The 24,877-nt window shown below is 46.9% G+C and overlaps 1 protein-coding gene across 1 annotated transcript; it reads right to left on the bottom strand.

Moving 5' to 3' along the window:
• Positions 1-932: 932 nt before the first annotated feature.
• PLCD4 (phospholipase C delta 4) lies at positions 933-23,740 on the bottom strand. Its single transcript, XM_068968585.1, has 16 exons — positions 23,638-23,740; positions 18,352-18,407; positions 18,059-18,217; positions 16,623-16,851; positions 15,385-15,520; positions 14,597-14,828; positions 9,284-9,485; positions 8,205-8,349; positions 7,242-7,394; positions 5,429-5,596; positions 3,782-3,938; positions 3,335-3,451; positions 2,927-3,099; positions 2,031-2,166; positions 1,553-1,702; positions 933-1,451 (listed from the first exon to the last, which is right to left on the bottom strand). Exons 2-16 carry the CDS (start codon positions 18,371-18,373, stop codon positions 1,345-1,347), a joined length of 2,286 nt encoding a protein of 761 aa, XP_068824686.1. The 5' UTR covers positions 18,374-18,407; positions 23,638-23,740; the 3' UTR covers positions 933-1,344.
• Between the last annotated feature and the right edge of the window lie 1,137 nt (positions 23,741-24,877).

The following is a 24,877-nucleotide window of genomic DNA, read 5'->3' as shown; positions in this document are numbered from 1 at the left end:
ATGTGCCGTTGTGCCCCCTGCTCCATAAAGCATGGTTAAATGATTCGTAGCTTATATAGACTCTTCCATGTCCCCGACTTTAATACTGCCAGGCTGTCTCTCAGTCTGCCCTGTCCCCTCTCAGGCCTCCGTCACTCCTTTGTCTCCTTCCATCTTTGCTGAGTGATTGGTTCTGAAAGAGGACCAGGTCTGCCTTCTGTCTGTCCTAGAGCCTGAGTTAGCCCTTGCCCTGCTCCTTATTTCCAAATCCCTTTGTCTTCCAGTAGATGGAGGATTGCTACCTACTCAGCCTTCTCGTAGAAGCAGCTTTAACTCAGCAGCATCCTCAGACCAGCTCAGCTGCTGGACTGGAGTTAAAGCACAGGATAGTGGACGACAGACAGTTGGGGAGGTAAATCTCTCACCCAGAATTCTGTCGATGCTTCACAGTGACCGTATCATGAATCATCTAAACTGGGACACACTGGGGAAATCAAAGAGGATACTATTAATAATTATGCTGAGACACCAGACATAAAGCAAGACTATTCCAGGCCAACTCTTTAGGAAGGCTGGGATCATGTAACTCTCTGTCTCTCCTTTTACCCTGCCACTTAGAAGTCATACTTCTTACCCTTTCTGTGTAGTGAATGCTGGGGGGCCTGGGAAACCCTGTTTTCCTACTTTTCCTATCCCACCTGTCTTACCCAAATGTCCCCCAACCCTCATATCTCCTTGCCCAACAATAAGAGACCACACTCATGCCAATTTGAGAGAGAAGCTCTATTTATACTGGTGGCACAAGTGAGCAGGAGTCCAGTGGGGACTCTCTGGGCCATGCAGTGTTCTGTAGAGAGTCATAATACAGGGGATCAGATCTCCTTCCCCAGCCTTTGCCTGGGGAGACTTCAGGCTCGATTTGTCTTTCCCTTGGCTCTGGACTTTGAGGAAGCTAGGGGTGGAGGTTTGGGTTTTGGGTTTCTCTGCCACCAAGCCCCACTCTGGATTTCTAGCTGCAGTGTGCCTTTGAGCCAGAGTTGGTGGGAAAGGACTGTCCTAGATCTGGCTATGGTGTTGAGCCTATAGCCAGAGGAAGGAAGGAATTCCAGTGTAGAGTCTGCAGAGGGAAAAGACAGGAATGATGCCAGAGACTTGTGAAAACGAAGAAAGGGAAGAGAAAGAAGGTGAAAAATTGGGTCCTACATTTGCTTGTCAGGAAGGACCAAGTCATTTTGTGCCTGAGACGGCACAGTCCAAAGCTCGGGTTTTTACCACTGTTTGCTTTCTGGAGCATCCTTCCAGGTTTTTTTCATTTTTCTCACCATCTATAGCCAGTGAATCCACTCCGCCTGTGAAGTGGCTGCCTTAAGATTCAGCCTCCTCTAACACTTCCTGTGTGCAGATGTGCACGAAGATGGAAGCTGGGTGAAGGCTGAGGCCATCCTTGGAGAGCAGGTGTATGTGGCGGTAACCTGGGGGATGGTTGGAGGGGTGGAGAGGACAGCATCAGAAAGAGCTGATCAGCATCAGGCCAGAGCTGGGGTGTGGGCCGGGAGAGGGAAGACCATCTCACCTTGCTGCATGCAGCTCCACGGCAGGGTGTACTGACCAATGAAATCGTTTCGGGATTTCCAGTCATAGTCTTTGACCACAAAACGCAGCAGGGCCAGTTCAGGTACCAGGATCCGAAAGCACAGTGTCTGCCCCCAGTATGGATTAAAACCTGAGCCAGGGAGGGTGAGTGAGGGAAGGGATGAAGGAACAGACATTGTTGACCGTGCTGGTGAGTTGCTTGCCCTGTGTTCTCTTGCTTCATTTTCAGAGCAGTCAGCACTTTACAGGTGAGGAAACTGAGTGGATAAGCAGTGTGCTTAGGTCACTGTAAGTGAGAGACCTGGCTGCAGACCCAAGTCCTCATCCTTTGTCCTGTCTGTACTGCTTCCCCTGGAGGGGGCACGAGGGGTGATGGACTGTGCTTAACAGAGACCTGGACAGTGGGAAAGCCACAGCCATGCTCCTCCCACTTTCCCCTGCACTGCCCAGCGCCTCACCATTGTTCTCCACGTAGCTGGTCTCTTGCCGGGTTGTGTCTGGGCGGACGCCAAAGATCTCCACTCTCACCAAGGGGTCCACAATGGACTGCTCTTTGGTGTTGTCCACTTTGGGGAGTTGCTGACCACTGATTACCTGCAACCAGGGCTCTGGAACCTCACTAGTTCCTGCTCAGCCCAGCCCCCCTCCAGCTCTCACACCCTGGGGGAAGGAGGAAGGCTGAGGGGAAGGGGAGACATAGGACCTTGCACTATACGCTTATGGTTTGCAAAACTAATTCTCATGGGTAATATATTTTCTTCTAGTACCTCACCTACAATTTATAGTGCATCCAAGTAGAAATTTAGTAGGATCTGAAGGTGGGAAGGTTGCGACAGCAACCCTTCTATAGCACTTACTGTGCCCTGGGCACTGTTGTCAGCACTTCAGATTAACGAGGGGCTTCCCAGGTGGCTCAGTGGCCAAGAATCTGCCTGCCAGTGCAGGAGACTCAGGTTCAATCCCTGGGGAGATCCCCTGGAGTAGGAAATGGCAACCCACTCCAGTATTCTTGCCTGGAAAATTACATGGACAGAGGGGCCTGGAGGGCCACAGTCCGTGGGGTCACAAAGAGTCGGACTGAGCACACACACACACACAGATTAATCTCAACAGTCCTGTACATCAGGCAGTATTATTACCCCAGTTTTGCAGGTAAGGAGAATAAGGTTAAGTTTGCCAAACATTACATGACTAGTAAATGGGTTTGAACCTAGGCGATTGACTCCAAAGTCCATGCAGCCCCATGAGGAACTTTCCCTCTGTTACACTCCTGTCAGACCTACCCGCCCCTGCCCCCGCAGGCTCTATTTCAGCTATCCCAGTTTCTTCCCAGTGGTTTTTCTTTCCATTATACCTGGATTATGAGGGTCTGGGCTTTGAAAGGGCTGATGGGCCTCTCAGGGTGGAAGGAACTCTGGGCATCGCGCAGGAAGTCTGGCTTCAGCACATAGCCACAGCCAGCGTTCTGGCGGAAGAGCCCATCACACAGGTCCATCTCCAGCCCGGCTGTCTGCATGTTCATAGCCACTGAGGGCCCCAGGAGAAAAACAGGAAAAGAGTCACCTTGGGGGCCAGACAGCCATCTTTCAGGGAAACCGGACCGAGAAGTTATTGGCTGTAAAAGGGCTGCTGGCAACACTGGAGAACGTCTTTCTCAGCCCGGCACTCCCCTTGAAGCACTCTGGCCCCACTGCCACCCAGGGACCGACTTCCCATCGATTGCCCTTGCACTCCCTCTTTCCTGTCCCTACCACTCTCTCACCCATCTGGCAGCCTGCATTCCAGAATTCCTGGGGGTTGTAGTTGGATGAATCCGTCCTCAGGCCACTGGGATATACTCTGCTTAACTGCCAGGTATTGTGCTGCACAAACTCATCGCCTGTAAAGAGGGTGTGGGTACCGAGATGGTAGTGGGTGGAGTGGACTCTCCTACTTCCTTGGTCCCAAGGGCCCCCGCCCACCTACTTCACTCCTCTCTCCAGCATCTCCTAAGGCTGTGACTGTCTGCTCCATGCAGACCATCTCCCCCAGCTGTCTTTCCCCTAGAGCCTTGAGTCCACTGTTCACCTCCTGTCCCCATACCTGGTCTGGGGGGTTCCTTAACTTCTGCGTCCCTCTGCTCCCTCATCCTCTTTCTTGGAACCCATCCTCCTGCCCATCAGACCTGACTTTACCCATCCCATTTCCATCCCTCCTTCTTGGTCCTGACCAGCCTCCTTGATGAGGCTCTTGGCCTTGGTTTCAGAGAAAGATGATGTTTCATAGAAGTGGTAGTGCTCCCTCGAGTGAGTGAAGCTGTAGAAGGTGACAGCCTTCAAGTAGACAACCAGGGCAGAGAGGGCTGGACACAAGATGGCCTTGGGTTTCTGGAAAAGGAGAGAGAGGATGATAGAGTTGAGCCATTAGCAATCCGAGAGGGAAGAAGCCAGTGGCCAAGATCTGAACTTCCCCACCCAACCTAAGGCTCTGCCCACTGCCTCCCTCCTGCCTCACCTGCTTGGGAAAGAGAAGAAGCTCAGGCTTGGAAATAGGAGCCTGGGCCATAATCTGACAACACAAAGGCCGACACAACAGCGGGCACATCACAACCTGAGGATGGGAATGGGAATAAAAGCCGTCTACGTATACTAAAGGGATCGGTTTCAGCCTCTGGGCTGAAAGGGTTACTGTGCAGGTAACAGGTCTTTAACCTAGTATTGCTAAACAGAGATGTCATCCTCACTACCTCTCATCTTTTAAAACAAATTAATTTTTTATCAAAATGTATATGAATCCAGATACATCAAGGTATGCAAATGGTCATGGAACTCACACCGGGAAGGATGTCAGAGTCCCAGAGTAACATCTATAGATTTTTCTGAATTCCCATTTCCATCCCTGGGCATGGCAGCAGGTGAGACAACACAGCTCCAGAGAGAACGGGATAATAAGCTAGAAGTCATTCAGCTGAGCCAAGCAAGTGCACAAGAGAGAGAAATGCAGACTTCAAAGCAAGATCTTGATGGTCCCACCATTGGCACCCCTTCCCCAACCTTTCATGCTCCTCCTCTTTGGCTATTTCTGGTCCCTTTTCAGACTCACCTTTTCCAAGAAACTTTCTAGCAATAAACCCACTTTAGTTGAGGTCATAGCAGTCACTCTAGTAAGCCCTGCTGCTGCTGCTGCTAAGTCACTTCAGTCGTGTCTGACTCTGTGCCACCCCATAGATGGCAGCTCACCGGGCTCCCCCCTCCCTGGAATTCTCCAGGCAAGAACACTGGAGTGGGTTGCCATTTCCTTCTCCAATGGAGGAAAGTGAAAAGTGAAAGTGAAGTCGCTCAGTCTTGTCCGACTCTTAGCAACCCCATGGACTGCAGCCTTCCAGGCTCCTCTGTCCATGGGATTTTCCAGGCAAGAGTACTGGAGTAGGTTGCCATTGCCTTCTCTAGTAAGCCCTACTTACCTAATATAACAATACACACACACATCAGTGGTTTTTGAAGTATCATTTAAAGAGACTGGGAAGTAGTACAAAGATGTCTCAGAAGTCACCTGGGAGACCCAGGAGAGAGCCAAAGAGGTACTTCAACCAGAATGACTCTGCATATATCTATTTTGTGTACTGAGCTTCCATATAAAATTTCATTAAAGATCTCACAGCACAAAGAAGTTGGAAAGCCACTGCCATATGTCTGTATATGACATCTATATGGTGATGCTGTGTATGGATTCTCATGCCTCTTGTCATTGGAGGCAAGGAGCATTTTGCTCCTTGGTTCTCCACCCTGCCTGACTCCAGTCTCTTCACACATGGGGTCTTAGCTTGTAGTACTGACTGATCAAAGACCAGAGCAGAAAGACCACCCTCCTGGCCTACCTTCTTTTTGTCCTCACTGCGAGGGCTCAGCTCCTGGGGCTCAGACTCCAGCTGGGCCTCCAAGTCCAGCTTAGCCTCCTGCTCCGCCTCCAGTTCAGCCTCTGGCTCTTCCTCCTCTTCCTCAAGCATTAGCTTCTTCCCCTTCACAAGGATCCTCCTCCGAAGGTCCTAGGGGACGAAAACAGAGAGGCCTGTCTACCTGTCTGCTCTGGGCCCCTCCTGTGGGTCGTGCAGCTTCTATGCAGCTCTCATGGGACCACCTCAAAGGCAAAGGAAGCAAGTGAGTGGTTGGAGATTCCCACAGAAAGGCTACTTGATACATAGAACAGGGATTTCTTATGGTTAAGCCAACCTGTAACATCTCTAAGGAAAAAAAATACATGTGAACCCCTACCTCACATTTGACACATAAAAATTCCTCATAGATTCAAAATTTACATGTAAAGAACATTAGAGTATTAGAGGAAGATAGAGACTCTTTCTGAATAGCCTCAAGGTAGGAAAGCCTTTGAAAACTCAGAAGACATAAAAAAATGATTGGCAAAGGTGACTACATAAAGCTTGAAAACCTGTAAAGCAGAAGAGGCTATGAAGACAAAAGAAAAAATAGACTGCTAGGGGAGTTTCCTGGTGGTCGAGTGGTTAGGACTCCACACGGCTGTGTCCTGGGTTCAGTCCCTGGTTATGAACGGGGTCATGCAATTTGTGCAGTGTGGCCACCCCGCCCCCCGCCCCCCGAATAGACTGCAAAAAAGTATTTTTAAAGCATTAATATCTTTAACATTTTTAAAGTTATATATCAATAAAAATTATAAACTCATATAAAAAAGTTTGTAAATATTATCAGTTAATTTGAAAGAATAAAACAGACCTTTGTTTTTTAAAAACTTGACTTTTTTTTTCATGTTTGCCATTCCAAATAATCTCACTACTGGAGTTAATTGTAGTCATCCCCTTACACTCTTCAGTTGGAGTGAAATTTGTTTTTTTTTCTGCACCCCCCCACCCCGAGGGCAACTTGACAATAATAACCAAAAATGTCAACATGCAGTTTTCGGCCCAGCAATTTTTTTTCTAGGAATCCATTTCAAATAAAGAGTAAATGAGCAAACCTCTATGTACAAATGAAAAATTATAAACAACCTAAATGTTTACCATTTACCGGTTATTTTTACCACCTACTGGTTGAGTAAATTATGGTCAGTAACATAAAGTACAATACTATGGAACTGTTAAAAAAGAAAATATATATGAAAAAATATTTGTGATATATATAAAAGGGATAGAAAGGATGATCCCATTCACATTTTTTAAAAATGTGACCATATTTACATATATATGTCTATATAAGTGTGTAAAAAATCTATAATGTTGGCAGCTGTTATTGGAGAGGTTGAGATTATGGTGGGGGAATCTCCCTTTATATTTGTAGAGCCTGTAATAATGAACTATCAGGGAAAAAAAATGAAGATCTTCCATTGAAAAAAGAAATATAAAGTAAACAAATGGTTTTACATTTAGAAAGCTATATCTGGCATTTTATGTTGAATTAGATTTTTTAAATTTCTTTTGGCCATGCCACTCGGCTTGCAGGATCTCAGTTCCTGGAGCAGGGATTGGCAGTGAAAGCTTGGAATCATAACCACTAGACCACATGGGAACACCCAGAATTCGATTTTTAAAAAATTAAAGTTGTCTCTGAGAATATTAAAGAGTAAGATGGTCCATCTGAGGATGAGAAGGGGACAGATGGGCCTAGAAGGAAGAGCCAAGGCCGGTAGGGAAGCCTGGGCTGGAAGGGCAGGGTCCCTACCTCAGGGGAGGGCAGCTGAGTGGGAGGCTGCCCATCCAAGGCTGTCATCAGTAGCTGATCCCCCAGGATCTCCGTCAGATGGCGCACTATGATTTCCTGCTGCTCCCAGCTGCAGTGGTTCTCCAGCGACAAGATGACTGGATAGTCTGACGTCTGGTCGGGAGGGGAAGGCACGCTGGAGCCAGAGTTCTGAGGCCTATAACCTTCTTGCTTCTCCAGCTCCACCCCCACCCACCACCCCACCACCCCACCCCCTGCCAATTATTCAACTGAGTACCCTGATTGCCAAAAGTCCTCTGACCCCATGCCAGGCCTCCAGGAGATCTGCCGGGGTCTAGGCACCCCACATCTAAAAGTCACTCTTGGGACCCCAAATCTCAGATCTGTGCCAGGTCTGACCCAGGTCCTTCTGGGACTTTTGAGTTTTCAGGCTTAGAGTGGGAAAGCCAAGCCAGTGCCCCAGTCATGTTCACGTTACACTTTCAGACTTTCATCCCCAGATAGCTATTGTCTCCCAGCTCTACCCACCAGTTTGTCTGTTTCCTCCTCCGCCCTCTCCCAGGTGGGTGACAGAAGTTTTTAGAAGTAATTATTACAGTTAGCAATTACTTCTATGACTACTGCTTAACTAGTAACACATCTGACACTTATTCATGATAATCCCTTAATGTTTGCCTGATGCTTCACAATTAAAATCTCTTTTATGTATATGTCATTTGACATCACCTAGGTCGGGAAGATCCCCTGGCGAAGGGAATGGATACCCACTCCAGTGTTCTTGCCTGGAGAATCTATGGATAAAGGAGCCTGTTGGGCTACAGTCCATGGGGTCACAAAGAGTTGGACTCAACTGAGTGACTAATACTTTTACTTTCCCCTGCATCCCTCCCCAACCCCAGACCCAGAGTCTCTTCCTTCAGATCCTCTTGCTAATCTCCAGGATTTCCATCCTGAGGCTCCCACCTGGAAGGCATACTGTCCTATAGCGGCCACAACATCTTTGAATGGGATGCGGGAGGTCAGGGTGTGTCCGTGGTAAACAATAGGTTCCCCGCTTGGTCCATCCCATATATCCACCTCCACACAGCGGCACCCCCGCTTCAGGGCCCTGCAAGAACCCCACCCCCCAGGGACGGGAGGGGTCAAGGTGTGATCTTTCACCTAGGGACCCTCTTCCCTCTCTGGAGAAAACAGTGCTCACCGGCACTCACCCATCAAGACTGTCAATTTACATCTCCATGGACCCCTCTCCGTCTGCTGGGACACACCTGCAGCTCACACTGATCTCCACCCCGCCCTACTCAACAATCCGCCCTTAGGGAGCCATCACAGAATGCCTTCTGGTGTTCTGCTTGTATATCTTTATATGACACTCGAGTTATTCAAACTCTCGGTAAATTTACATTTTACTTCCTTACTAGGCTTCCTAGGGAAGTTGGACTTGAAGCGACTAGTTCAGCTGCTGGCATTACAAAGATGCCTTGACTATTTGATCTAATGCATGGTTAATCACAATAAAAGCAGGTACCATTTATTACCTATTGACACATAAATTACCTTATTGAATTCTCACAACAAGCCAGACAGAATAGACCGAATAGTAATCATCTCTGTGTCTCAGATATGGAAGCTGAGGCAGAGAGAGGTTAAGTATTTGACCTCAGAGTACCAAGTGAGGGAGCTAGCAGTTGATCTCAAACGGTCTGACTCCAGAACCTATGTTTTTATATCCTCTCCCTACTGCCTCCCATTTAACATTGAGTTTATTTATTTGTTCAAAATAAATCTGTTAGGACCTCTGGTGCCAAGGTAATTTCATGTCCTATGAAAGAGAAGCTCTGTTTACCCACAGGGTTTCCACAGCACTCTCCTACCAGTCTTCAATATCTCTTCCAAGTCTCTCAGGGACCCAGGAATCCTCAGCTCAAATCCCCCCACAACAGCGTTTCAGTTCCTGCAGTCCGCTAACAATTCCCCTCCAACTTCCCACAGACCTTCCCATCTCATGAACTGGACCCCTTCACCCCCCAGCCCCACAGCACCGTATGTATCCCTCCACGCTGCTCTGGCCGCACAGCTGGTCCCCCACCAGGTAGGTGTTGTGGGAGGAGTTGATGTAGTAGTGGTTCAGGGGTTGAGTCATGTCCTGGTAGAGGGAGTGGCAGGTTGGATTGAAGATGTCTCCGTCCTTCGAGCAGAGGTAGCCGAGGAAGCCGTCCAAGCTCAGCACATGCCGCAATTTGCCTGCGGTGTGGAGTGGCTAGAGTGAGAAGCTCTCAGTGGTAGTGCTCAGAGCACCCCATCCCTCTCCAGGGCCCGGCCTTTCAAATGGTGTCCACTCCCAGCCTCCAGACCCCAAAACTGCCCTCTCCAGCCTGTCATTTCAAGCTTCCCCATCCTCAGAGAACCATAAAGATACAAAAGGAATTATTAAGATCATGCTAGTCCAGTGCTGCCCAACAGAACTTTCTACAGTGATGGAAATGTTCTCTGGTCTGCACAGCCCAGTACGATAGCCTCTAAATAAATAAAGCTACCGAGCATTTGAAATGTTGCTGTGTGACTGCAGAACTAAATTACAGTTTTGTATTCACAAGAGATTGGCTCCCGGACTTCCCCTTTCCCCATAGCAGATACCAAAATCCATGGACGCTCAAGTGCCTTACACAGAATCGCATGGTACAGTCTACCCTCTGTATCCATGATGTGGTACCTGTAGATACAGAGAGCCGACTGTAATTTAAATTTAAATAGTCACATGGAGCTTAGGGTTACCATGAAGGACAGCACAGTATTTAGTCCAAAGGACTAATTTCATAGATGGGCCAACCGAGGCTCAGAGAGGATCAAAGTCAAAGACTTGTTAGTGACAAGACCAAGGTGCGTGCATGCATGCCAAGTCACTTCACGTCTGAAGACTTTTTGCGACCCTGCCAGGCTCCTCTGTCCTTGAGATTCTTCAGGCAAGAATACTGGAGAGGGTTGCCATGCCCTCCTCCAGGAGATCTTCCCAACCCAGGGATCAAAACTACATCTCTTACATTTCCTATATTGGCACAGGCATTCTTCAGCACTAGCACCAGCTGGGAAGCCCCAAGACCAAGGTACCTGCGTGTTATGCCCTGGGCTGTGTAGCTACTGCCTACTATGGCCTGAGGGTTTCTTGAGCATTGCTCTCTGCCAAGGACATAACATGCAGCATCTCCCTTAATGCTGTCACCAACACAATCAGGTGGACATAACATAATCTGCCCTAAGAGTTTAGGTAACATACCCAGGGTCACATCTGTGGTTGTTGTTCAGTTGCTCAGTCATGTCTGACTCTGCAGCCCTGCAGCATGCCAGGCTTCCCTGTCCTTCACTATCTGCCAGAGTTTGCTCAGACTCATGTCCATTGAGTCAGTGATGCCATCCAACCATCTCATCTTCTGTTGTCCCCTTCTCCTCCTGCCTTTAATCTTTCCCAGCATCAGGGTCTTTTCTAATGAGTCGGCTCTTCATATCAGGTGGTCAAAGTATTGAAACTTCAGCATCAGTCCTTTCAGTAAATATTCAGGGTTGATTTCCTTTAGGATTGACTGGTTAGATCTTCTTGCTGTCCAAGGGACTTTCAAGAAGCTTCTCCAGCACTGCAACTTGAAAGCATCAATTTCAAGGCGTTCAGCCTTCTTTATGGTCCAACTCACACAGCCGTACACGACTACTGGAAAAACCATAGGTTTGACTATACAGACATTTGTCAGCAAAGTGATGTCTCTGCTCTTTAATATGCTGTCTAGGTTTGTCACAGCTTTCCTTCCAAGGAGCAAGAGTCTTTTAATTTCATGGCTGCAGTCACTATCAGGTGGTGCTAGTGGTAAAGATCCTGCCTGCCAGTGTAGGAGACATAAGAGACCTTGGTTTGATCCCTGGGTCAAGATGATCCCCTGGAGAAGGAAATGGCAACCCACTCCAGTATTCTTGCCTGGAGAGTTCCATGCACAGAGGAGTCTGGCAGGCTACAGTCCATAGGGTTGCACAGAATCGTACATGACTGAAATGACTTAACACACACACAGTCACTGTCTGCAGTGATTTTGGAACCCAAGGAAATAAAATTTGTCATTGTTTCCACTTTTCCCCCTCTACTCACACAAAGTGATGGGACCAGATGCCATGATCTTCGTTTTTTGAATGTTGAGTTTTAAGCCAGCTTTTTCACTCTCCTCTTTCACCTTCATCAAGAGGCTGTTTTGTTCCTCTTCACTTTCTGCCATTAGAGTGGTATCATTTGCATATTTGAGGTTGCTAATATTTCTCCTGGCAATCTTGATTCCAGCTTGTGATTCATCCAGCCTCACATTTCAGGTAAGATACTCTGCATATAAGTTAAATAAGCAGGGTGACAACATATAGCCTTGACATACTCCTTTCCCAATTCTGAAGCAGTCCCTTGTTCCATGTACAGTTCTAACTATTGTTCTTTGTCCTGCATACTGGTTTCTTAGGAGACAGGTAAGGTGGTCTGGTATTCCCATCTCTTGAAGAATTTCCCACAGTTTATTGTGATCCACATAGTCAAAGACTTTGGCGTAATCAATGAAGCAGAAGTAGATGTTTTTCTGGAATTCCCTTACTGCTTTTTCTATGATCCAACGAATGTTGGCAATTTGATCTCTGGTTCCTCCGCCTTTTTTAAACCCAGCTTGTATATCTAGAAGTTCTCAGTTTGTGTACTACTGGAAGCCTAGTTTGAAGGATTTTGAGCATTAAAAACTTGCTAACATGTGAAATGAGTGCAATTGTGTGGTAGTTTGAACATTCTTTGGCATTACCCTTCTTTGGGGTTGGAATGAAAACTGACCTTTTCCAGTCCTGTGGCCACTGCTGAGTTTTCAAATTTGCTGATATATTGAGTGGAGCACTTTCACAGCATCATCTTTTGGGATTTTAAATAGCTCGGCTGGAATTCCATCATCTCCTCTATCTTTATTCATAGTAATGCTTCCTAAGGTCCACTTGACTTCACTCTCCAGGATGTCTTGCTCTAGGTGAGTGACCACACCATCATGACTATCGAGATCACTAAGATCTTTTGTGCAGTTCTTGTGTGTATTCTTGCCACCTCTTCTTAATCTCCTCTGCTTCTGTTGGGTCTTCACTGTTTCTCTCCTTTATTGTGCCCATTCTTGCATGAAATGTTCCCTTGATATCGCCAATTTTCTTAAAGAGATCTCTAGTCTTTTTTATTCTGTTGTTTTCCTCTACTTCTTTGCACTGTTCTCTTAAGGTTTTCATATCTCTTCTTGCTATTTTCTGAAACTCTGCATTCAGTTGGGTATCTTTCCCTTTCTCCCTTGCCTTTTGCTTCTCTTCTCTTCTCAGCTATTTGTAAAGCCTCCTCAGACAACAACTTTGCCTTCTTGCACTTCTTTTTCTTCAGGATGGTTTTGGTCACCGCCTGTATAATATTATGTCACATAACTAATAACTAACAAGTGAAGGAGCTGGGATTTGAACCCAGGGAGTCAGATGTCAGAGTCTGCCTTACACTGCTGGACTGTGAAGTCTCACTGAGGATAACTTTGCTACAGGGGAGGCAGAATAGCTTGACTCTCATGCCCAGCTTCCTCATTCCAGGTGTGACAAGGCCTGGTGATGATGGAAAATGGCAAGAAGTTGGGCACAAAGTTTCATTCTTTCTATATTTTGGCCATGACTTGAGACATGCAGGATGCTAGTTCCCCAATCAGGGATCCAATCCATGCCCCCTTCAGTGGAAGCTTGAAGTCTTAACCACTGGACTGCCAGAGAAATCCCACAAAGTTTCATTCTTGACTGTAATGACTCAAATTGCAAATTGCTAAAATCTATAGCTACCAGGTACTTTTCATGGGCTTTATTTCATTTGATCACCAGTTATTTTACAAATGAGAAAACTGAGCCTCCAATAGGTTAAGCGACTCAGTACTCCGTAAGAAGCAGAGTGGGGACTTGAGCCCCTGTCTCCTGACTGATACCACACTTTGCAGCCACAGTGTTATTGTATCTGATAGTCAAGTGAAAAGGGAAGTAACTCCAAGTGGGGTGGATAGAATAAATGTGGGGCTTCCCAGGTGGCTCAGTGGTAAAGAATCTGCCTGCAGTGCAGGAGACCTGGGGTTCGATCCCTGAGTTGGGAAGATCTCCTGGAGAAGGGAATGCCTACCAACTCCTGTATTCCTGCCTGGGAAATCCCATGGACAGAGGAGCCTGGTGGGCTACAGTCCATGGGTTCGCAAAGAGTTGGACACGACTGAGCGTCTTACACATGCACACACACACACACACACACACACACTCACACACACACACACAGAAAAGATTAAATAAAGTAAGAGCTATAAAGTGAAGTAAAGTGAAAGTCTCTCAGTTGTGTCAGACTCTTTGCGACCCCATGGACTATATATATAGTCCATGTAATTCTCCAGGCCAGAATACTGGAGTGGGTAGCCTTTCCTTTCTCCAGGGGATCTTCCCAACCCAGGGATTGAACCTAGGTCTCCCGCATTGCAGGTGGATTCTTTATCAGCTGAGCCACAGGGGAAGCCCAAGAATATTGGACTGGATAGCCTATCCTTTCTCCAGTGGATCTTCCCAACCCAGGAATCAAACTGGGGTCTCCTGCATTGCAAAGGGATTCTTTACCAACTGAGCTATCAGGGAAGCCCTCTTTTTATTACTAATGTAAGTTTTTCATGCTCTGCAGGGAATGAAGGGCAGGAATGTGTCTACTAAAGGGGCAAGGAGAAGGTTTGAGGGCAGAGAGGGCATATTTTAACTGCTTGTTAAGAGCTAAATGATTGTCTACCTCATCATCCCCCTCAGCCAGGGACTGACTAGTTGCCCAGCTCAGGGACTTAGGACTCAAAAACCACCTGGGGAACTTGGAAAAAGTCCAGGAAAGGGCAGAGAGCCAGCACTTGAAGAGACAGCAAACAGGAACCATGAAGGGACCTAAAGGGAAAGGAATCATATGCACTAGAGAAGAAGCCAAAAATAAGAGGAGCAGGATTTTGTTCCCACTGAGGACAAAGGGTGATATCAGGAAGAACAGTGTGAAAGTGAAGGATGAGAAATATGAGCGTGGTGGAGGAAAGGGGACTTATGGAATGTTCTTCCTCCTAAGAGATAACAGCACTACAGAGGAGACTCCTGTCTTATATGGGCAGGAAATGGCTTTCTCCTTTTGGAGGAGTGATTGAATAAGATGAAGATGATTGAGAAGGGGGTCTGGGTAGGACTGAATTTTCCCTTAGTTAGGCAGAAGGCTAGTTGTCTCTTGGTCCCCCTATCTGGCCCCCATGTATGGTGCCTCACCACCTTAGTCCTCTTACCACTTTCTGAAGGCTCATAGCGGTCAATGAGTTCTAGAGCAAGATCAGAAGCCCGTTCTCCTTCCTTCTGCTCCTCTTGAAGGAAATCCACAAATTCCAACAGGGTCAGTTTCTGCCCATCAGATGAAAACTTTTCAAACAGTTCCTGCACCTCTGGACGCTGAGTCAATGACTTATAGAACTCTACAAATTCTTCTCCCTCCAGAGTCCCAGACTGGGATGTGTCTGCTGTCTGCAGAAGAGGGTTTAGAGGAGAGTAAAAAACCCTTTAACGGCAGATGTTGCAGTTTTGACTTTCCTTGTAAGGGTCATATTATTGATGGAGCCAGGCAGGCTTCCACAGAATTCCTGACATTTAGTGTTCATAGGAGAAGCCACTACAGGGAGTAAAAAGCAAAATTTCAGTCATACCATTTGCTACTGGAGAAAAATTTCAACTAGAAAGAATTAAATGTCCCTAAAAGATCAGAAGATCTCTTTTTCTATTTACTCACATGCCAGTTGGAGTTTTCCACTGTACTAGGCACTTGTGAAATCCTGGCCAAGGACAGAGAGGTCCCTGAGGTCTGATGTAATAACATGTTGTTATTTACCTTTCATAAGATTATGAGTCATCTTTCCAACAAGACTGAAGGGTAAGAACCATGTCCTACCCACACTTCCCAATGAACCTGGTGTAGTAGGAGAGATTCAACAGCTGTGTGTTGCTGGAGAGGGTTGGAGGACTTCTGGCTAAGGGAGAATGTGGCCTTGATTGGCTTCTGCTAACCTTTCCCCAGAAGACTCACCTGGAAAAGCTGAAAGGCATATTCCTGGTCCATTTCCACATTCATCAGGTGCAGTAGCCGTTGGACCTCTCCAAAACTCATCCGGCCATCCTGGTTTTTGTCTCCACGCTGGAACCAATCACTCAGCCATCCAGGTCTGAGTCAAGGCAAAAGCACTGAGTGTGTGTGTGTGTGCAGCTGTGCGTGCACATTCATCCATTGACATCTGCTGCTCTGTCTTTGCTGCCAGTCCCCTCCCCAAAGCCAATTCATTTTCCACATTAGCTTCTGGAATAATTTCCCCAGAGCACCAATCTATCTTGCCCCTGCATGGCTCAGGTGCCTTTGGGGACCTCCCTGTTGCCTGCAGAAAGAAGCCCAACTTCCCTAATATAGAAATTAAGATCTCCTTCACCCCAGTGATCTGGCCCCAAACCAGCCTTCTCAACACAGAAATGACTACCTTGTACCTCAGACAGATTCAGCAAGCCCCTGCTTGGTATGTCCCAGCTCTTCAGCTTCCTACCTCTGGGCCTTTTTTCCTGATGTTTCCTTAGACACGAACGCCTTCCCCTCCTCTTCCCTTCAGTTCAAATTCTTCTCATTTTCAAGGCTCAGCTCAAATGCTACTTTCTCCTGAAGCTTTCTCATGACCATCTCAGCTAAAAATAAGTATTTCTCCTTCCTTTGAACACCCATATATCAGCTAAGTACTGTAATGCTGGTAAATTAAATTATTTACACAATTCTATTTTCTCTGCTGACTAAAACAATATCTGAGCCTCATTAATCTTTGTATCCCTAAAGCCTGGCATAGTGCCTCATACATTCTGCTTAATAGATGGTGAATAAATGAATGGACCAGCATAAAAGGTGAATACAGTCTAGGAAACGTGAAGTGAGTTGATCCCACTAAAGCCCTCTAAGGAGTTGCTCCCCATCCCTGTGGGAGTTAACGCCACTGGGATCTTCTGGTCAGCTCTCAGGATCAGCACCTAGTTTGCCTCTCACGGTCCCTTTACCCAATCCTGGGGGCCATGATTACTCTCCAAACTCTGTTTGACTCTGCCTGTGCCATCCCAGGCCTTCATTCTTTCCTCAGTATCTCAGCCTCACATCAGCCCAAGCTGTCCCTGGCCACCCCATCTGGACTCTCAGGCCCCTCTATCCCTGTGCCCCCCTCCTACTTGTCCCTAGCCCTTCAGAGTTGGCTCCTTCAGTGACCCCTGGATCCCATTCTGACTCCATCCTGCTGATACTGGTCCAGCCTCTCCTGTTGGTCCATGTTGGTGACAAAGCCCACCAACAGCTGGAGCCCGTGCATCCAGGTCTGGGCTTCCTGGACACTGTTGGCCACCAGGTCCAGGTTGGAGCGGCGGCCGTGGAAGACGATGGTGAAGCCCTGCTCCAGGGGGAATTCCTCTGCCAGGTTGCGCAGCAGCTCAGACTCGTGGCCCTCACGTACTGTGTCCACATCGGAGATTGAGACTGCCAGGGAAGAAGTGGATGGGGGTCCCTGAGCAAAGGGTCCGACAAATCATAGCAGCTGAGAGCCAAGGACCAGTACTCCCCATTCTTCTCTCTGAAACCACAGGAAGAGGGACCCCAGCCTCCACAGACTAAAACCCCCAAAGCCTTAGTACAGGGAGATGCAGATTCTTGGAATTCAGTTGCCACATGAGTCGTTGTTTTCATAGCAGCATGACAAGGGGCCTGTGCTGCAAATGGCAAGACCTGGCTTCCAGCCACCAACTGGCAGTGTGACAAGGACGAAAATGACATAGCCCCTCAGTGTCCTAATCTTAAATAAGGAATGGTCCCTTCCATGGCCAATCCACATGGTAATCAATTACAGGAGGACTGGTGGGGCTGACAAGTGGAAGCGCACTTGCAGGATAGAAGCAGTCACACCAAAGCATGACGTGCCCAAATTCAGTTCTCTCATTCCAGGTTTGAGGGCTTCCTCTTTCCAGATGTCTGGGAGGGAGCCAGAGAAATCCTTCCCCCCACTTCTTCACCTGGGGCTGGTGTGGATCGTAAGCTTTGGTTATGTCTCTAAAGTAGATTTTCTTAAGTGAGTCCTGTGATCACATTTTTAGAGGGATCATAAAGTGTTTTGGCCAATAGGAGGCACATTGTTATGACACATTTACGATATTTAGAAATATTCACTATAATAGTTAACACACTAAATTCATCCGGGTTTCAGGCCTCATACGAGGTGGTTTATATACATTAACTTCTTGAGCTCCTGTAATGTACTAGGCTGTTTAATCCTCATTTTATAGATGAGGAAACTTATATTAGCTTAAGTTAAATAACTTGTCCAAAGCCACTCAGCTAGAAATTGGCAGAGCCAGGGCTTTAATCCAGACAGTTGGCTACCCAAGATCATGCTATAATAATAATGATGATGATGATGATAGTAATAAGATAAAACCTATGACTTATTGAGCCTTATTATGTGGCAAAGACTCTTGGAAGATCTTTGCATGCCATAACCAATTTGATCCTTGTAACACCCTGAAGAGGCTAGTACAGTTATAATTTCCATTTTACAGGCTCAGATAAAGACACTAGAGAGACCAGAGCAGGCCACATCATAAGACACTGGTCTCTCCTCTGCCCTCAAGCTGCTGGGCCTGTAAGGTCCTGTCCACCCACATGTCCACCCCTGGCTATCCACATCACTCACAGCTGGGCTTGGCCCTGCCTCCGGCCTGCCGGGCATGCCAGACTGTCATGCCATCGTCCTGAAGTCTGAAGAATCTTAGCTTCTTCCAGCTTTTGGACCTCACCTTGCGCATCAGTGTGCCTTTCTGCATCAGCAGCAGATCTTGATTGACGGGCAGCCCTGAGCCAGGAGAAGCAGGGACTGAGTAGCTAGTAGGGAAGGTGGAGGGCTCAGGAGGAGCTTTGGAACAGAAGTCCAACCTCCTCTCTGTCTCTGGGTTGTCTCCCCAAGCCCTCTTCTGCAGGGGTACTCACGGCCTTGCAGCAGATATGCCATCACCCAGTGCTTCACCAGCTGATGCCAGAGTCACCTAAAGGAGCGAGGAGCAGCAAGAGGTTTCAGGTTAATCTTGAGGTCTTAGAGTAATAGATCAAGGGAGGAAGAGAAGGAAATTAGTGTTCCTTGACTGCCTGCGTTGTGTCAGCTCCTTCATCTACATAATTTGTAGCTCTTTTCACTTCTAATTTGAGTTTAGTGATTGAGGCTTAGAGAGGCTAAGAAACTTGTCTCAATCACACAGGGACTCGGAATTTAAACCCAAATGCATCTGATTTCAGAGTTTCTGCTGTTTCCCACGGCCATCTCCGGACAGGGCCAACCCAGCGGTTTCTGCCAAATACCCTCTTCTTTCCCAACACCCTACAATCCATGAGGTCACGTTAACCACACCTCTCTCAGTTCCCCATTATTAGGAATCACCAACTTGCTGGCTGCCCGCTTTCAGAACTTGGAATCTCTCTGCATCTTAGCCTTCCTTTCTCCAAGTGGAATCATCTCAACTTCCCTTCCAGGAGCCCTCTCCATGCTCCTGTGTGGATCCTCCAGCTCTGGACAGGCTAGGCCAGAGTATTTCTTTTGTCTCTGCTACCACACTTAGTGCTGCACCTTGCTAAATAAGCCACTTCTACCTTCACATGATAAAGTATAGCTCATACTCTTACTCATAATAGTAACTCTCACAGTTTTAATGGACCAGATAAATTACATAGTCTCAGGACTGCATGCTTAAGTTTTCTCTACCTACTGAAAGAGAGTTCCTACCTTTAAATATGTGCTCATTTAGGACTGGTTATTCCATTGGTCATGTATGGATGTGAGAGTTGGACTGTGAAGAAAGCTGAGCGCCGAAGAATTGATGCTTTTGAACTGTAGTGTTGGAGAAGACTCTTGAGAGTCCCTTGGACTGCAAGGAGATCCAACCAGTCCCTCCTAAAGGAGATCAGTCCTGGGTGTTCATTGGAAAGACTGATGCTGAAGCTGAAACTCCAATACTTTGGCCACCTCATGTGAAGAGTTGACTCATTGGAAAAGACCCTGATGCTGGGAGGGATTGGGGGCAGGAGGAGAAGGGGACAACAGAGGATGAGATGGCTGGATGGCATCACTGACTCGATGGACATGAGTCTGGGTAAACGTCGGGAGTTGGTGATGGACAGGGAGGCCTGGCATGCTGTGATTCATGGGGTTGCAAACAGTTGGACATGACTGAGCGACTGAACTGAACTAAAGTTACTGTAAAAGCTAACAACAAACTTGCCTTGAAAAGAACTAGATGATTTGATTTGTGGCCACTTTGATCCTAGCTTTGTGCCTAGAAGAAACATACTCAGTGCTTAAAACCAAATCATGCTGAAACTGGCAAAGTCCATGGAACATAAAGCTTTATGCTTTTGTATAAGCAAAGGATCCATGCTTGAAGAGAAATATTGTGGGTTTTAATTAGTAAGTTTAAACTTAAAAAAAAAAGTCTTTCCAGCTGCCCTTTGCAGCATGTGGGATCTTAATTCCCCAATCAAGGATCGAACCTGTGTCCCCTGCAGTGAAAGTGTGAAGTCTTAAACCCCTGAACTGCCAGGAACATCCCTGAATAAGTTTAACAATTTGTCAGTGGTGAACATCTTAAAAAAAAAAAAAAAGAATCCTTAAACTAATTATTTAGTTAGTACTCCATTTAAACATCATGTAGTTCAACTCCCTACATTAGACCAGAAGTCCAGAAACATGATGTGACTTGTCTGAGGTCACACAGCATATTAGTGCCCCATCTCCCTTAAGTAGGAAGAGCCATAAAGCCACCCAGGGTGACAGTCTTCAGGAATAATGTAGAGGTCCCTGAAATTACAGCTCTCCTGACTGAAGGACCTAGAGAAGACTTTCCAAAGGAGTAGGAATGTGCAGGAAACCAATCTGAGTCTAAGCAGAAGAGATAAGGCAACTCTCAGGAGAGCAAGAACACAGCTTGAGTCCCAAGAGGGAAAGGTTTTACTGGCTGAGGCTGAACGTAGAAGCCTGAGTGAGACCAGAAGAGACCTCTGGAAGGAAGAAGGAAGGAAAGAAGACAGGAAAGCATCTCTGCTTTGCTGGGTGGTGTTCCACAGCTTGGAATCCAAGGTTTGCAAAAGTTCTATGAAGACTAAAACGTAACAGATCTCCATTAAATGTCTTAAGAGTTTCAGACTCTAAGAAAGGTTGGGGTCAACCTGGGGCTGAAGTCTAATCACTTTTGCCAACATTCTGCCTCCTGTCTCCTCTGAACTTCTGAGATGGGTGGGCTTTGGCCCTGGGAGAAGACAGAATTACCTTCCATATGCCTCTTCCATATGCCTGTGTCTGGGAGCCTCACTACGATGGCCTGAGACATGAGAGGTCTGAGAACAGTTCCAAGCACAGGACACCCCTACTTCATCTCAAACCAGCCTTAGAAGATGATTTTATACTTTTTTGTCAAACTCTTTCAACCTCAGAGCTTGGCGTGCCCTGCTCCCATTCTTGAGTCACTGTTTTAAAACTGTATCTAGGTGACACGTGGCTGATAGAGGGCTAGGTTCAACTCAGGGAGCCACAGGATGTCAGAGCTGGACTTCATTTTGTAGAAAAGGGACAGAGGAGCTCTTTTCTCTGCCATCCTACGTGTAATTGAGTTTGCACCTCACCATGTCTTCTCACAAGACTTTCAGGATCAGGCGACTCCTGACCACAAAAAAAAAGCAGAATCATCCCATTCCTCAATAGATTCCAATGAAAACAGGTTATCAGATACAACTCCAAGAGAAGACACTGGAGAAGAACCAAGATGGCTGTGTCAGAAGCCTCACTTATGAAGTGGCACACATTTACCTTGTGTTAAGGTTGTACGCTAACCAACCAGATCACAGAACATCACCGCTCTCTGAACAACTCACAGGGGAGACGAAATGCTTGGCTCCCGGTGCTTTCTGTCTCCCCACCAGCGGTCTATGCAGCTCAGTAATAAGTATGGGAATCCTTTTGTTAGAAAAAATAAAGGGGACAGAAGGCTAGCTGAACTGCCAGTCACCTAATGAATTAAGTGGCAGAACTGGGGCTAGAACTGATGTCTCCATTTGACCAACTCAGAGACCTCACCAAGACTACCCTTAGAAAAGGCTTTCTCTAGGAAGCCGATGAAAGCAGAGCTAGGACTCAGTGAGGGACATTGTTCTCCCTCCCCGCCACCCCATCATTTTCTGTTCCTACCATATCCCACTCAATAGCCTTTCTTTTCCTTCTTCTTATTTTCTTCCCCTTCTCCCTCTTCTACCTGACCCCTTCTTTTTCCTTTCTTCCTAGTTCACTTTTCTCTCTCCTGACCCTCCCTTTGCCTTCCTATTTGCTTACCTAAGTCAGCCGCTCTTTGCTCTTGACTTCTCATCCTTCTCCTCATCCCTTCTCCTCATTACTCCTTGCTCTTTTGTTTCTCTTCTAATTTGCAATGGCTCAGATTCTCGTCCCCTGAAAGGTGCTTGAGACTTTGGTTCAGGAAGGGGGACTCTTGGGTTGGGATCCTGAGTAACAGATCCTTCTGCTCAGCTTCATCTTCCCCTGTATCCTAGGAGACTGACTAAACAAACTACTCAGAGAATGCAACTTAGAACCTAGGTGTTCTAGGTCTTGGTGTTTCCTCTGGCACCTGAAGGTGGAATGAGGAGGATGGTCACAACTGAGGCAGGTACAGTTTGGAGAGGAGGGAAAAAAGGATTTGGGAGTGGGAGCAAGAGAAAGAGGCAAGAATCAGAGGATAATGACTGAGAGAGAGGTTGGGTCTTAACTGTTTACGCCTAGGCACATATGTGGAGCTCCCTGAGGATACAGATAATTACCTCTACAATACAGATGAGAAAATAGACACACAAATAGGGCAGGAAGTGGTCAAGGGTTGCCAAGCAAGATTTGGTCCTCAACTGACAGGTGGCTTCATATCACCTGGAGATGGACATTGGTAGAGTTGCCTGTGACTTATAGTGGAATTCGAGGTGTCTACAGTCTCCCTGAGGGCAGGAAGGAAGAGAATCATCCTGTTTACTCTCTTTCTTTGGAGCAGGATTATGACAAACCTTATTCATATGAAGAGGACAGAATGGCTCCCGTCGCAGGTCATAGCCCTCGGAATGTTAGAGCTTGAAGACTCATACAGCACATCAATCTAGTGGTTCCTGGTTATATCAGTGTCTCCTGTAGACTGTCTTAAAATAGAGATTTCTTAGCCCTGCCTCAAATCTACCAGATCAGAGTTTCTAAGGATGGGGCCCAGGAATATTTATTTTTAAAAAGAGCTCCTGAGACACAAGCAAATCTAGGGAACCCTCTACTCCCTCCCACAATAGATCAGGAAGGCATGGTCCAAAGTCACAGAGCTAGTTAACATCAGAGACAGGACTAGGAGCAGGTACTCTTCCCAATATTTTTTTAAATAATGATTCCCCAAAAAGGCAGCTTTATTTAAAAAGAAGTTACAGTAAAAATGAAAGAATATTTCCTGTGCCTAGAAAGATTCTGTTGTACTCTTGTGCACATCAATTTAATGTTCTCATGGACGCCTGTGAATCAATCAGATTCGTTTATGCCTCCTCTCATCCCATAAATTCTCAAGTGCCTCCTATTTGATAGCACTTGGTCAGACCTAGGAGGCAGCTGGGAATAGGTCAGACTGAGTCCCTGAAGTGTGAATTGTTGTTTTGGTCTCAACACCAACTTATCTGAAAATCATAGTTTTTCAGTTCTATAATCCTTCCCATTAGGCCTCTCTTTCATGGGCACCGACAAAGTGCCCTGGATCATTGAGCAGGCTAAGAATGAGGCATAGAACTCAAACCCTGGCTCTTTCCAAGGAAGTCTCACAACTCTCTGCCTATTATCAGGAGTTTCTGTATCCTCCTTGGGTCTTGGCCAACTCTCATGTGGTAATCCTCAACAATCTGTTAATGAATTTGTGCTGAAGCATGATTGCTCCAGTTCTGTCTCTTCCCTTCCTGGGGTGAGCTCACCACTTGTCTACACAGTGGCAGCCCTGGGTAGCTAAGAGGTCCTCATATAAAAAGGTAACTGATATAGCTAGTAGGAAAACTATAAGTCCAAGTGGATAAGCTAGAGAAAACCAGCAGGTTGGGGGCCCATAAACCTGTTCAGGCAAAGGAGTCCAGGGTATGATTTAGTCAGAGGGAATAAGCATGTGGAGGGCACAGGCAAGGACTTGGGCATGTCGGAGCTAGGAGCAGAGGCTGGTCAGAGCCTCCAGCCCTTACCGTGGGCAGGATAGCCGTCCTACGTCTGAGCTCTGGGATGCTCTCCGCCGTGGGGCAAGGAAATCCAGCGGGGCTCCTTTGCTCTTCTTGCACTCACTGGCTTCCTCTCCTCTTCTGCTGCAGTTTGCTGCTGTCGCTGGCTGATTTACAGCCAGATGGAAGGAGTGGGGTGGGGAGAGGTGTGAGTTCTTTCCTCAGTCCAGCCCATCCAACCCTTAAAGGCCCAGGACACTGGTCAGTGTGAGGGAGTCGTGGGGGTGGGGTGGGCAGAACAGGATTAAGGGGAGGGATTGACGAGCAGTGCATCTCCAGGGAGGAGCCTGTCTGCCCTTCATCTCCATGCCAGCCTTCACTGACCTCAATCTTGCAGTAGCTCTCAGAGCGAAACCCAAGGAGTATCCGAGTGGCAGTGCTCCATGAATCACTGCTTTTCATTCCGGTTGGTTTCTCTCTGCATGTTGTACAGCTGCCTTTGCCCTTATTTCATCTGGCTCCCTTCCGTGGTGTCTGTTTCCATTGGCCTGCTTCTGTGTCTCTGCATCCTGTCTTGCTGAGCACTCAGTCTAACTTTATGGCTCAGGGAAAGGAGAAAAGATATGGTGGGAAAAGGGGAAAGGTGACAAAAGGAGGAAGAATGATTTTAGAGTGTAGAGGGAAAAGTTGGCATCTCTCTATATATTAGATATCTGCTGAATATTGAAGGAATGTATATATGAATGTAGGAGAAAATTTGTTTCATATATTCATTCATCCTACAACCGTTTGTTCAGCATCTCTAACAGGCAAGGACATATCTGTGTGTTTATAAAGGTACATGTAGAAATGAAGCAGACTCACAGTGTATAAGGATCAAAAGTGAAAAAGAGGAACACAAGGCTAGAAAGACATCCAGCTGGGAAAGGAAGGTAATGAACTTCTTAAAGAGTGTATGAATAGGCAGCGGAAACAAACACCAAGACTGAGGAAAGGGGGTCAAGTTAGGAGAGGAATAGGGGATTGTCAAGGGCTTTATTACGGCCCCATAGTTCACAGTGAGAAATGGAGGCCCAGGGAAGTTTCAGCAATGGCCCGGACTCACAGGTCAGAGCAGAGACAGCCAGGGTCCCTTACACCCTCCCCAGCACTGTGAGCTGGGACCTACTTTTGCTCTGCCTTGGGAAGACCGCGGGGTATGGTTCTTTTTGGGTGTATGACAGAATGGATCTGAGGGTAGGGGCACAGCTCTGTACTTGGACTTCTG

Source organism: Capricornis sumatraensis, chromosome 3 (genome assembly GCF_032405125.1).
Source record: "Capricornis sumatraensis isolate serow.1 chromosome 3, serow.2, whole genome shotgun sequence".
NCBI lineage: Eukaryota > Metazoa > Chordata > Mammalia > Artiodactyla > Bovidae > Capricornis > Capricornis sumatraensis.
Note: the sequence above shows the minus strand (reverse complement) of the source record. Positions and strands in the feature narration are given on the sequence as shown.

Bases quoted from the DNA above. Each gene is read 5' to 3' on its own strand.
- PLCD4 (XM_068968585.1), bottom strand. From the start codon at position 18,373: ATGGCATATCTGCTGCAAGGCC. The intron at 8,350-9,283 runs GTGCTGTGGGGC...GGGTTCTTGCAG, and splicing joins AGCGTGGAGGGATACATACG to GGCCCTGAAGCGGGGGTGCC. The intron at 3,939-5,428 runs GTAGGCCAGGAG...CTCCTTTTCCAG, and splicing joins GCAGTGAGGACAAAAAGAAG to AAACCCAAGGCCATCTTGTG.